The sequence below is a fragment of the Passer domesticus genome, chromosome 5 (assembly GCF_036417665.1).
Source record: "Passer domesticus isolate bPasDom1 chromosome 5, bPasDom1.hap1, whole genome shotgun sequence".
Lineage (NCBI taxonomy): Eukaryota > Metazoa > Chordata > Aves > Passeriformes > Passeridae > Passer > Passer domesticus.
The window spans coordinates 13,770,252-13,783,616 of NC_087478.1; the positions used below are offsets into that span (position 1 = coordinate 13,770,252).

General features: G+C 36.3%; 1 protein-coding gene across 1 annotated transcript in view; it reads left to right on the forward strand.

The window, feature by feature from the left end:
* SLC2A13 (solute carrier family 2 member 13) overlaps positions 1-13,365 on the forward strand; it is a 139,472-nt gene that overhangs the window by 96,694 nt on the left and 29,413 nt on the right. Inside the window, exon 6 of the mRNA XM_064422064.1 lies at positions 2,679-2,799. Within this exon, the coding sequence (XP_064278134.1) occupies positions 2,679-2,799 (121 nt within the window). The remainder of the gene's footprint in view (positions 1-2,678; positions 2,800-13,365) is intronic.

A 13,365-nucleotide genomic window follows, 5' to 3' on the forward strand; every position in this document is an offset into this window, starting at 1 on the left:
CTTTGCTTTTTGGCTCTGCTTAACATATTCAAAGGTTGTACATCTGAAATGTAGATATAAATGTCTTACAATGCATGTTAGTCATGGATCACAGGAGGGTATTGCAATAAGACAGAATTAACAATGGAGCATAATGCATTTAAAGAGTTATTTGTTAATGATGTTTGGACACAAAGTAATTGTTTAGTAAAAATGATCTTTTTTTGTGGCTGGTTCCTGGCTGCCTGTCTGCAGCATCACTTGAGCCAAGCCCTAATGCTTGCTGTGGTTTTATCCTACAGTCCCTCCTTAAGGATAATACAAATAATGACAGTTATGAAATCGTACATCATCCCTCTGTACTAGTTAGAATTTTGTCATGCAACATTTGATTTAGGTAGTGGTGGATACGATGTGTTTTCCTTAGCAAGAGGGCTGTGTAATAGAATGATAATTACTAAATCTACTGATGGATTTGTTTTCCATGTTGAGTTTTCTCTCGGGGTAAACATATCTTACTGCTCTACTTTGGTTTGCATTTCTAAGGACATTACAATTTACACTGAGTTATTGCTGGCAGCTTCTCTGGTCTTTGGGGAAGCCAGGTATGCCCCAGTCTCCCACTGCATAAAATGAAGATAAAACTGCTGCTTTTGCCTGCTGCTGCAAGGATGTGGGGCTTTTTTTTTTTTTTAATAAAGCCTAATTGATTATATGTTTATTAGATAAAAACCTACAAGTATAATCAGAGTAACATTAATACTTTGATTAAAAGCCAATATGCTGTAATTTAATTTTGTAATCTTGTGCAACTTTTCCTGCTTTCTGAAAACATTTGGCAGAGATGTTTTAGATTTCATTATGTCTTTATAATTCTCAAAATAGTAGAAACTTTTGAAAAATGGAGCCTTTCAGATGACATTATGAAAAATTATAGTAATTTTCTGGAAAAAATATCCCACTGTTTTAGTTCTCTTTACTAAATTACTGATTTGTCTCAGTTTCCTGCCCATTTTATATCTTTCTTTATCTTATCTGTATAATTTCTTTATCTTTCTTCTGCTCTTTTTCTTTAGTTAATTTCTTTCTTCAAAGCTGTTAGTTGGAAAACATGCAGGAACTCTGACAAGTGTATTATTCATTTTATTTGTGTTTTCTTCTTTCCCTTCAGAAATTGTCAATTTGAAAGGTACTTGGGCATTGTACAATTTGTATCTCTTAGCAGCGGGGGTCTAAACTATCTTCAGGATATTTCCTTTTTCTTTTTCCCACCTAAGCTAATGATGTACAGTGATTGTTTAGTTTTGTTCATCAGAGAAAAATGTCCAGAGAATGAAAACATTAAACTTCCTTTGTCGAATTTACATATTCAGTACTTTTCCAAAGAAACAAGATACTTACAGAGACACTGGAAGTGGGTGTTAGTGCATTTGGTTGACTTAAAAGACAGAGCATATTTAGAAAACATAAAGATTATAGACCCTTTCTAAATATATTTGCTGTCTGGTTTATGGTATTTTGAAAGTACAGGACATCTAGTGCAATATGCAGCCTGGAAACTGGGATTATTAGTGTACCTACCAGCCATAGCTAGAAGAGAGCCAAGTATGGAATATCTAATGGTGGGAAGGTGCTTTCTGCACAACTAGTTTGTGACTGAGTTTAAACTCTTAATTACCTCAGTTCAGGCCAATGTATGGTCCAGCCATTCCTGCCTATTGGCTGCTGCACAGGCATATTCACAGACAACATTATTATGTAAATGTTATAAATGTTCAGATGTTATTTATATCTGTGAGAAAGGTTTTCACATACTTTGGTGTGTTTTTTCACATACTTTTTTCACATACTTTTGGTATGTTTGCCAGCTAGGAAACTTCTATGCAACACAGATCTCAATGTGTCATCGAGTAGCAAGAGGTAAAGTTTTATAAGTCTGAGTTTGAGGCAGTTGCAGTAGTATCATAAGTAGTGAGGTTTATCAATTTTCATTAAAATGATACAGTATGTTGTGTCTGTGGCAAATAATATGAGCTATGTTCCAGTAATGGTCTGTTGCACAAAATGTGAATCTTTTTTGTCATCTTCCACTTGTCATTTTGTCCAGCTTGTGTACAAGGTATTTGTTGGGAAAATGGAAGCAAAAAGATGGGAGGGGACTTTTTCCCAGCAGATGTTATATGTGTGCTCTTTGAAACAAGATATGTTGCACTTTTTTGATGGCGTTCTTATGAAAAGTCAGATTTCCCTAGTTTCACAAAGAGAAGTAGAGTCAATGAAAAAGCTGGTGCTACTTTCTGTTTTACAGAAAACCTGCAAGGCTGGGTGTGGGAGTGGAGAAAAGTATGGTGATTTCAAAGCCACTAATAAATTTTAACTTTGCAACATTATTTTGAACACCAAAAATAATAATACCTGTTCATTCAAGCAGTCATCAAGTCCACAGATTAAAGAGTCTCAACCTACTAATTTAGTATCTGGACATGAAAGCTGGTGCACTTGACTTTAATATCTAACCTAATTTAGGATGTGGGTGTAGCAAAGGGTATTTTTCTAAGGTTCTCATCACAACTCCTTAGGGAATGCTGTATGCACAGTGATGGGGAGCCTTGCTTTCCCAAGCAGAGTTCAGTTCAATGGAGAACTATTTCATGTGCTCTGGAGAAAAGTGTCACATTGTTCTTTATCTGTATTTTTAGGTACTGCTGTAGCACTCATTATCCTAGCTTCGGGATTTTTGCTATCAGCTCAGGTCTCGCCAAGAATCACACTTAATCCAACAGATCCTTCACATCAAAACTCTACCTGCACAAAATACAGGTGAGATTTCATGGTCATTCATCCAATCTTCTTGAAGATTGTTTCCAATTAATTTTTACAACCTAGTGTGAGTAATAGAAAATTATTCACAAAGCCTAGTACAAGGAACTAAACTAGACAGCTAAATTTAAAATCCTAACTTCCCTCTGTAGAGAAAATGAGACTTTTTGGTTAAATTCTCTGAGTATTCCTTTGAAATTTCTTGGACTCAGTAAGGTGGTTAAGTGGCAAATTCCACATGTGCCTCTTCTAATATATCACATCTGCTACAAGTTACAGTGTACACAATGTCAGGAATATTTTATAAGGAATTTATAAAAATGCTTGCTTTTATTCATCAGCTTGTCATATATAGCAGCTATAAACTCTTCAAGAAGATGGGTTCCTTGCCTGTTGTTTTCCTGAGCAGGAAGAAGTAATGTTCAGATAATTGCATACCAATAAACAATTATAATATATGTGCGGGCTTTGACTGATTTTCCATATGCAGTCATAGTTTGAAATAACATTAATTCTGAGGGTCTAAGAATGTGTCATTTTTTGTATTCTTTGGGGTTTATTCACATGTGAGTGCTCTTATGTTCATTTAGCTGACAGACTAGAAAATTCCCTATTCAGAGAAGACTAGTTCAATGGCTGAAGAAAGTCTTAATTATATTCAAAATCTGTCTTTTGGTAGTAGAAATAAATATCAAGAAATGAGAGGTACACTTCTGGTTTTGTGGTGATATTGGCTAGAAATAGGGTACATGGCTTTTCTTATGCCAGAGCAATGTCTTAGGTGAAAGATTCTGAGGATCTGAAGATTTATAGAAAACTGGGGAGGGGATGGAGGGTCTTCACTGCGTGTAAACAGTTATAAATAAACACAACACAGGATACTACCAGATATAATGATGCCTGTATTGAAAGTGTATATTTTTACTTGTTTTCTACTGCAGAGTCAGCTATAATTTGCAATTTTTGAGATGGGTCTGTCTAAAAAATGGCGAGTAGTCTGGTTAAAAGAGGTAAATGGGAAAGATGCTCTCCTTTTGGAACCAGATTGCCCTAAAATAAAAATGTGAGAAGGATTTGCCTAGTACTCCAGCTAACTGTTTGGAAAGGATGTCTGCAGAGAGGAGATGCACCCTTTGCAGAAGTCATAATTTGTTATTTAATAAAGCTAGATGGTTAATGTAACCTGAAACCATATAAAATTCATGTACAGGAAATATGGCCAGTCCTACTTCAAAACAAAAGAAAAATATTCAACAGAATTTTCATGTTCGAGTTAACATCAGCCAGTCAGGAAGGAAATTTTCATGGCTTTTATGGTGTGCACTTCTGGGCAAAAGCATGAAAAATTAAAGCAGATAGTTCTCGTAAAGGCATGTTACTTCATGAATTATTGGAATACTTGTAATCTGTTGTGATTTCTGTTTCTGATGTGAAGTGGGCAAAAGCAGATAAGATAAAAATTCAAAGGTTCTGGGAAAAGAGCAATAAAATAATTAAATCTTTTCATTTGAGAGTATTTTAAAATAGAAGGAGATCTCTATGTTTAAAGCTCAAAGTGAATGGAGGGGGAAATAATGAGCAACATATGGGAAAGCTTTAGGTGCTTCTATTTTAATCCTATGCTATGCTTTAGTAGAGAGACACAAAAGCCAGGAGAGCTGAAAATAATAAATGGATGCATTTGCCCACAAAGCACAATTAGGCTACAGCATCCAGTATTTAAAAGGTTTGTACAAAAAAAGTAGGGATTGATATGCCTAATAATAACTTTCACACTTGTGTACCTAAAACTGTATAAATTTTTATGCCTCAAAACATCACCAAACTGTGATCTAGATGGAGCCAAAGGAAGAATTCCTTCAGCATCATGAATATTAGTATAAATTATTTCTGAAGGGTATGACATACAAGCATATATTTGACTTGGAAAAGTGGCTGTTTAAGATCCAATTGTGCCTGCTTTCTGTGCACATTGTCAATAAGCTGAATGAAGTATAAAATACTGGTTTTGTCACGAGAAAGTAGATGGTGTTTTTGGCATTCCACTTGAGTTAGGAGTACTTCAGCATAACATGCATGGTCTTGGAAGGAAGATGAGATGGGGACTGCAAACCAGAGAAAAGCTGAAGGCTGAGCTTTGTGACTCACCTCTCTCTCCTTTTTGGCCTTGGAAGTATTTCCCATGGTAGTTATAAAGTTGAATCAAAAAGATTCCCAAATCTAAGGCTTTGGAAGTACAGTTACTTCCTGTATAACATCAATCTTGCATATTTTCTTTGCTATTCTAAGAATAATGGCTTTACTGTACAGATGCCCACAGTGCAGGGCAGCAAGTGTTGCGGTAGAGACAGTTACAAACAGAAGATCCAATCAAAGTAAAAGGAAGTAAATGATTGCCAGTCCCTTGCTCCTTAACCCATATTTTAGCTTGTCCTAGTAAAATTGCTGGTGTCTCAGATTGCTTAGCATTATATCTTGCAAGTCTTCAAGAGGTCTCAGAAAGGTTGGGGAAAGCAAAAGGCAGCACGACTTCAGAAGGTGAACACAAAATGCCATCTTCCTGTAACTGCTTTAAGTACATGCCTGCACAAATGCAGCTTGTGGGGACACAATGCTTCTCTGAGCTGAGGTAAACTTAAAGTCTAAACCTGTTTGCAGCTTGGGCATTTCAGAGTGTGGGGCTGTTTCCTAAAAATTGTGCTGGTCTGTGTCAAAATGTATTTTTAAGTTATGAAAACATCAGTAGAATTTATTTTGCTGGCAGAAGCTTCACTGGTACTGTGCAGAGTAAAAATGCTTTTTATGTCAGTAAATCCATTGGGTTAAAGTGTGAGTGTCCATTAAGGAACCCTTAGAGCTACTACAAACAGTCTGTTTGCTTGTTGTTCCTTCAGATCCATATTCCTTTGCACAGACTAATTCCTGCTGCTAGAATAACAATGAAGATAGAAGGACTAGCAGATAAAGAGCACAGTCATTGTCCTAATTCAAAAAAGCACATAGGGCTGAGTACTGGGTTCTCAAAAAGCTGTGCCATGCAAATGGAGTTAAAGGCACTTGTACATGGTTGCAGAAAACAAACCAGTAAGATATGCTACCCATAAAATAAATAAAATAAAGTATTTTCATTTGGTCTGGAGATGTACAATATTATAGTTGAGCAGCCAAAAAATAATTCATTAATATGTGAAAAAAAATTGAATCATGGAAATACCTCAAATTCACCAGGGCATTCCAAACACTGTGATTTGTTTTGCCTCCTTACAGCTGGAAGGGGTGTGTATCTCATTGAGGAGAGACAGGGTGAATGCTCCTCTCTGCACCATCCATTAATCAAATTTCATTTGCGCACTCAGCTGTATAAGGTTGTGTAGATATTTGCAGTGTGACCACCTGTTTTATTTGATCTTAATCTCCTCAGCAGCTGTGATTGTACTTACCATCAAGGCCACAAAAATCTGAAAGGTAAATTTAAGAATACAATGCAACACCATTCCAAAATTTGTCACCTTAGAAGTGAAAATATGAACTATCCATTCCTATGATTATTCCAACAAACAAAACATTCCCATTTTTACTGGGAACTTGCCTGATTCTGGAAGGAGGTTTAGGTTAGGTCATGTGTATTAGCTACCCTCCCACCTTTTCCCAATCTTTAAAGAGTCAGTGATGTGGCTGTTTGGGACATTGAGCCATTTCTGTAAAATGACTGTGATCCTGCTGCCCTGTATTCTTGCTTGGTTTGTTTCTATTTACGTCTTTCTCTGCCCTTTTTGACACTTGGTCTGCTCTAGAAGACATAATGCAAACCTGTTCTGCTTAAGCAATATTTTTCATGTCAGTTACTATATGAAAATGGTAAATATTGTGTTAAGCTTAGGTCAGCCCTCATATCTTAGGGAAATGATACCTGTGCACACAAAGTTTCTCAGAATCCTTCCTGAACATATTGTCTTCAGACTGATTAAAATAACACAGGCAGTGCCAGCTGTGCTGGGCACACAAGGACTCTGTTGTTCAGTTTTGAATTAGTCACACTCACGTGGTTCATGATCCTTTGTACAAATACACACCACTGAGATGAAGGCAACAATATTTAGTGCATTTAGTAAGATAGCTAATGGACAGAAATATATCTTTTCTCCATGAATGTAGCAGAAGTATGCAATTGTGATCAGTCCTGAAAAACTCAGCTAACCTAGTAATTGAAGTTGGTTTTATTGTATTTAATAGCCTTAGGATGCATATAGTAGGTGTATTAGGTATTGAGCTTTATTTTATTGAGAACTCATTGACAATCTGATTTATCAGCAAACTAGGCATTGCTGTTTTTCATAATGGCAGTGTATCATGGAACCAGTATTTGTTAAAATATGATTCTAATTTTCTCTTTCTAATGTCAAAGTGTCTGAGCTACTGGTTTTCTGATAACTGAGAATTGCAGTAATAAATATAGGAATGTGTTTTGGCCATTGAGGTCAGAAAATTATGAATATATAAAGAGATAAACATGTCTGAGAATGCTTTTGACAGCTCGTATGAAGTATAGTTAAAATTATAATAGTTTATGTTGCAGAACTGTGAAATGACCTCAACATAGTCTTGAAATTCACTAAATAAATAATATAGTGATATATTGCTTGGTAATGATTTTCCCTGTGCTGGCATGTTGGTCCTATCAATCAAAACTTGTAATTTAATTTTAAATTATAGGAAGAAATATGTCAGTTCATGTAGTAAGCATCTTTAAAGTGAGTAAAAAAAACCTTCTCTCATCAATTTAAACACAAAGATCTGAAAAGAAACTTACCTGAACTATAATGTCTGAGTGCAATGCAGTTCCTGTAACCATTGTTAAGCTTTCCACATGCTTTGTCTCAAACTCTGGGTTAGTGAGGAAACAAGATATTATTCATATAGTAGCCTTTTAACATTTCACATCTCTGCTAGTACTTCTAAGACTTTGCTGTTTAACAAAACCCAAAACAATGCTTAGGGAAAGATTTTTTTAATCTTCCAAAGTGATGGCGTTACATTTTACAAGGTCTGCAGGTTTTAGTCACACAAGAATGATTTTAATCAAGTTTGAACAGGGCTTCTATCTGATCTGCCTGGAAGCTGAAAATACAGTATCTACCTATAGGGTCTCTTTAGAAAAATAGTTTTGAAAACAAATTATTCTACAGAGACAGCCACTCTGTCCAAAATAAAGGCATGTGTAAGTCAGTTGTTTGTGTTCTTTATTGTCTCTGTTGCTCAGTTCCAAGAATAAATCAAGAAGCTCAGTAATTGGAGGCTCTATAAATTCAGAAAAAAAGATCATCAAAGTCAAGAAGCAATTGATACCTATAAGCAAGTAGATCAGGACATTTCTCATGTGATGTCAGCATTTCAGCACAGTCTGCTGCCAAGGTGCTTGTAGCAGCAGGGGGATAGCCCTGATGATCTAAGGACTAGGCAGGGTTTGTAGAGTCATTATCCTCACAGGACTGTGATAGGTGAGGAGAATAGATGGCCCTTCACATCCTCACCACATCTAAAGCACAAATAGCAAACACCAAGAGGATGAGAACAATTCCTGTGAGGCTGTATAAATTATAGTTGAGGAATGGGGGCCTTTGTGAAGAAGGTTTAAGAAATGTTTGAAGAAAGCTGATGTATTTATATGTGGCTGGCATATCAGGAAGGGTAAAGATTCAGGGCTGGTCTGGAGCTTTAGGGAGAACACCAAAAGTCATCTCAGTGGAACAGATGGAGCAGGAGCCTGATTTGAAGATGAGAAAGGGTTGATCATACTTGAACATAACTGTGATTTAGATCTGGTGGAGTAAGTGTGTGGCAAATTACAGAACTGCAATTAGCATCCAAGTACTGTGATTATAAATAATGGCTTTTATTTATGGACACCACTAAACAGATACATGTGTTACCTAACAGAGTGTTGGTAGAACTCAGCAAATACACTTCTGTTCCTTGGTCTTTTATAATAGCAGGAAAGTGCTCTTGAAGTCTTGAAGTCCAACTGGATTTTTCTCATTCTTTGTTAATTAATTTGTTTCCTGTGTCCCAGATAGAAGAGCTGGAAATGGTATCTGCAGTTAGCACACATTTTAACTTCTTAAAGCATCCCCTATATTCTTGTCCAGTCATATGTAACCTGAATTTAGTGCTTCACTTCTGGAACACCAGAACCATCAGAAGTATAAAGAAAGGCTTGATTTCATGCCTGAGGTGCAGTGAAGCCTGTGCAAACAGCACAAGTCCTCAGGTGCAATCATCAGGCAGTTTTAAACATGGTCCTGGTACCTAACTGAGATGAGTTTGTGTATAAAAATTAAGTAAGCCATTTGTAAAAAAATACCTAAGATTCTTAGTTGTATATGTGGCTGAAAGAATCAAAATCCTAACATGTCAACAGAGCTAATAAGTCTACTGCAGTATTTGTCCAAAAGTCCTTGGCTGAATTTTTTTGAACTCAAGGCCTTGGCTGTTTGGATTCATCAGCTGCCCATGTCCCTTGGTGAGTGCAGCATATACTCAGCGTGAATGATGGATCTGAAAGAAGTGGAAAGAGTTTGTCCACAAAAAAAGTCTGTATTTGGAATGTTTTGGTACTCTGAGTGGCTGTTCTGCTACTCACATGCAGTAGAATATTATGAAATCAGGTGCTGCATTCTGTAGAGCTACACAGTCCAGAATCCATCATCAGGTTCAGTTTGCATTTCTGTAGCTGGACAATAGGAACATACTGATACGTTTTGTAATTGGATAACAGAATATGGAGAGCAAAGTTGAAAGTTCTTTAAAATGTGGCAAAAAATGGAAATTGATGAAATTTTTTAAATTGAGGTTCAGCTTTAAAAAGTGAAAATTGTGTGAGAAAAAGAGAAATGGTCTTGCAGAGCAAAGGCACTGGGCAAAGGTCTTTTAGTGAACAATAAGTGGAAAGGTAAAACTTGCAGCTCAAATTACAAGACTTCTGAGAGTTTTAGCAGAGTCATTACTTACAAGGTCATTTTGGAAATTGAAGGTGCAAAATGTAATGATGAAACAAACATAAGTATGGAATATTCCAAGCAGGGGGGTAAAAGTAATTAGGAACCTTTCATCATCATCTGGAGAGACACTTTGGCAGGTCAGAGATTTTACTCAATATTTTTAGAGACTGCATTATAGCCTAGTAAACTGTACTGTTAGAAAGAAAGAAAACAGTAATTTTGGTATCAAGAAAAATGTACACAGCTGGTCACTTAGTAATTCATCCATATAGCGTAAGATCTCTGTGAGAGAGGATGGCATTGTGGCCTTTGTGATCAACCTCTGACCTCAGGAACAATTAATTGGGCAGGCTCATCCAGAGCAGAGCATTCTGAAAGTTGCTGCTGCTCAGGCTGGCAAGAAATTGCTATCAAAGAACCTCAAAATTGGTGCTGTCAGTCTTTGTGAAATCAGTTATTGCTGTGTGGTTGGGTAAAGGGGACATGTGTTGAGTGTGTTGGCAGATTCAGTGAGGGATCACAGGGTTGGGGATATCTACTCTGCTGACAGTCTGTCAGCTTCTCAGTAAACATGCTGTGATGTGTGAGCAGGAACCCAGAAATCCCATTCCATGGCAGCTCCCCAGAAACTGAGAGGCCAGGCTGCTTTGTTCTGTCCAGTTCATGCCACTGATCTGCACAGAAGCTGGGCATTTTTGGACTTCTGGAGCCTGGGTGTTGTTATTCTGCCTCACAGGCTGCAGCATCTGAAGTCCAGACACTTGCCTTCCCTGGGTTGCCTAGGAGCCCAGCTGGCAAGCAGGGAGTGAAACAGGCTCAGTATAAAACCTTCCTGCTGTAGGGCTGCCTGGTTTCATCAAAATCAGATCATCTCTCCCCGGTATTTCAGTCTTGAATTGTCAGTCTTACAGACCACCAGCCTGCCTGGGAACTTTGAACTGGCTTTTCACAGATGAACTTGTTTTCAAGACACTAGCTCATAAACTTAACACAAATATAAATGTCTCAGGATAACTAGAGCAAGCATATCTCCTGTTTATGATTGAATGCAAATTTCCTTTCCTACCTAGACATCCAAGGATGCTCTCATATAGAGCTTTCAAGGCCATAACTGATCTCTGGTGTGGATTTGAAGAATTACCAATATTTTTAAGGCTTTATCCTCTGACATTTATTTATTTATAGGTGTAGAAATAGTTTAATGTCAGTAAGTATTAAATTGTGCATTTATTTTCCTGATATATTATATATACAATATTATTTATATCACTATGAGCATGTCAGAATACATGCTCAATTTCAAATTGTTTAAATAGTTTAGCAGATAACAATGGGGCTAGAGGGAAGAAGAGCATAAAACTGAAACTACTATATATTTTATTTTGAGAGTGAGCAGCCTCAGCACATGGTGTCTTTGATTGTTTTTTAACTGCTTCTTTGAAAAAAAAAATTGTCACTTATTTCATGGTGCATCTTGTGTTATCATTAGACTTGGTAACTGATAGAGGTTTCTTTATTGTGTTATTAAACAATTTGAATGTATATATGCTGGGGTTTTGGAGGAAAAAACACTGGTCTTCGTCTTGGAAAGAGCAATTACCATGTACCTCATTAAAGACAACATAAAATTTTACATCAATGATAAGACAGGGCACAGAAGAATGCTAAATGTTCTGAATAGCAACTGGCTGCTCCTAGTCTGCTGGGAGTTAAGTTTGAAGTGTCTTTAGGTCTTGTGTGTTAGATTTCTGTGTTTCCTCTGGCATAAATCAGTCTTGTCTCTAAAATCTGACGTCAGAGTCTCATTGTATGGACTCACTACATAGGATGACAGGAAATCCAAGCCCAAACGTAGAGGGTTTATGAAGAGCTGTTATTTAACTGTTCAATCTGAAAGACAAACTTCAGAAAAAACATAGAAAATAATAATTTTAAGTTATTTAAATTGTTAGGAGTAACTGTATAACCTCTGACATTTGGCAGAACATGAAATCCTGCAGTCTTTATTATGTTGAATGCCAGCAGGAAGACCAGTTGGATTTGATGGAGTTAGAGGTCTTTTCCAACCTGAATTATTCTACTATATCCAATAAAGCCAGAGGATCAGCTGAACCAGCAGCTGTGTAGACAAACACTGGAATCAATACTCAAATCTCTCAGGTTTTTTTCTGGATGGGAGTAGGAATAAATAAGATATCTTGTGCTTCCCACTTGACTGGTTGCTGATACCAGCACTACATGGGATTGTGTGGAGTTACCCAGCAGGATGGAGCAGACAGTGCAAATTCAGCTCTGCTGTTCATCTCTGCATTGATTCTTGTGCAGACACTGAGGGAAAGCAGGAGGTGTCCAGTCCCTGTCCTGTCCTCTGCTGGTAGCACCATAAAGATGACACTAATCACTCTGTCTTTTTAGAAATTCATGTTGCATACAGACACTTTGATAACATCATTTCAGTGAAAAATGTTCTATAGTTTGAAAATCATATGTCACAATCCTGTTTGATTTAATAAGATTCTTTTTAATATAAGAAAATAATTTTATACATTTTTGTATTATTATTGCATACTTGAATACATTTGTGATTTATAAAAATGTTTTCATTCACTTGCAGTCTACTGTTCCTGTAAACTCTTGGTTACTTCCCATTGATGTACTAATGTCAATGTAACAAAATGCAACTAAGTCTCATTACTGTAATTGTGGTATTGTCCTTTCCTTTGAAAATTGCTAACTGCAGAATTACAATTTTCTCATTTATCTTTGCAAGAGAAGAAATGTTTACTACAATTAGATAAAATGATTGACTTTTACCTGAAAGTCTTGTTTCATCTCCAATGTAAAAATATTTTCTGCAGTCTATAACTCAATTAAGACCAAATGTAATGCAGCTTTCCTAATTAAAAAAAAAAAACCCCAAACTGTTTAGACTGGAATTTGACCAATCAGTTAAGTAGAGGAAGGTGTGTTTGAAATAGATTTATTTCTATTGTAATAAATGTAGACAACATAGAAATTCTGCAGTAATTTAATCATTTAGAAAGAACACAATAGCAAAGAGCACACTTTTCTGAAACTTGAGAGAAATAGGAAAATCCAAATGAATACATTTTCTTAACACAATGCAAGCCCTTTTTTGCCATCTACCATGTGAGTTTGCCTTATAATTATTTCAGAAACATTATAATACAAAGAGTTTGAATAACTCAATGTTAAGCATATAGTTTCAGACTTTTTATGTCCATATAATCTGCTTTGCTGTTTTAGTTTCTTGAGACTTTGTTATACAGTTACTTCTACTTTTTCTCATAATGATTAAGTGGTTTAAGCAAGGTATCCCTTAATTCACAAAGTCCTTCTTGTGATAAAGATACACACTCAGAAAATATTATTTCCTTGGTTTTGTTGTTACAGGAGTGTATGTTAAAGCTACTTTGGTCACCTTTATTATATGTTTTCAGATGTTGCATTTCAAAGTGGAATTTTATTTTCAAATTTCCTGGCTCACTCTCTGTTTTACAGTAGCTAATTGTTTCTAATTTTTACTACCTAACGTTATCCCTTAGAT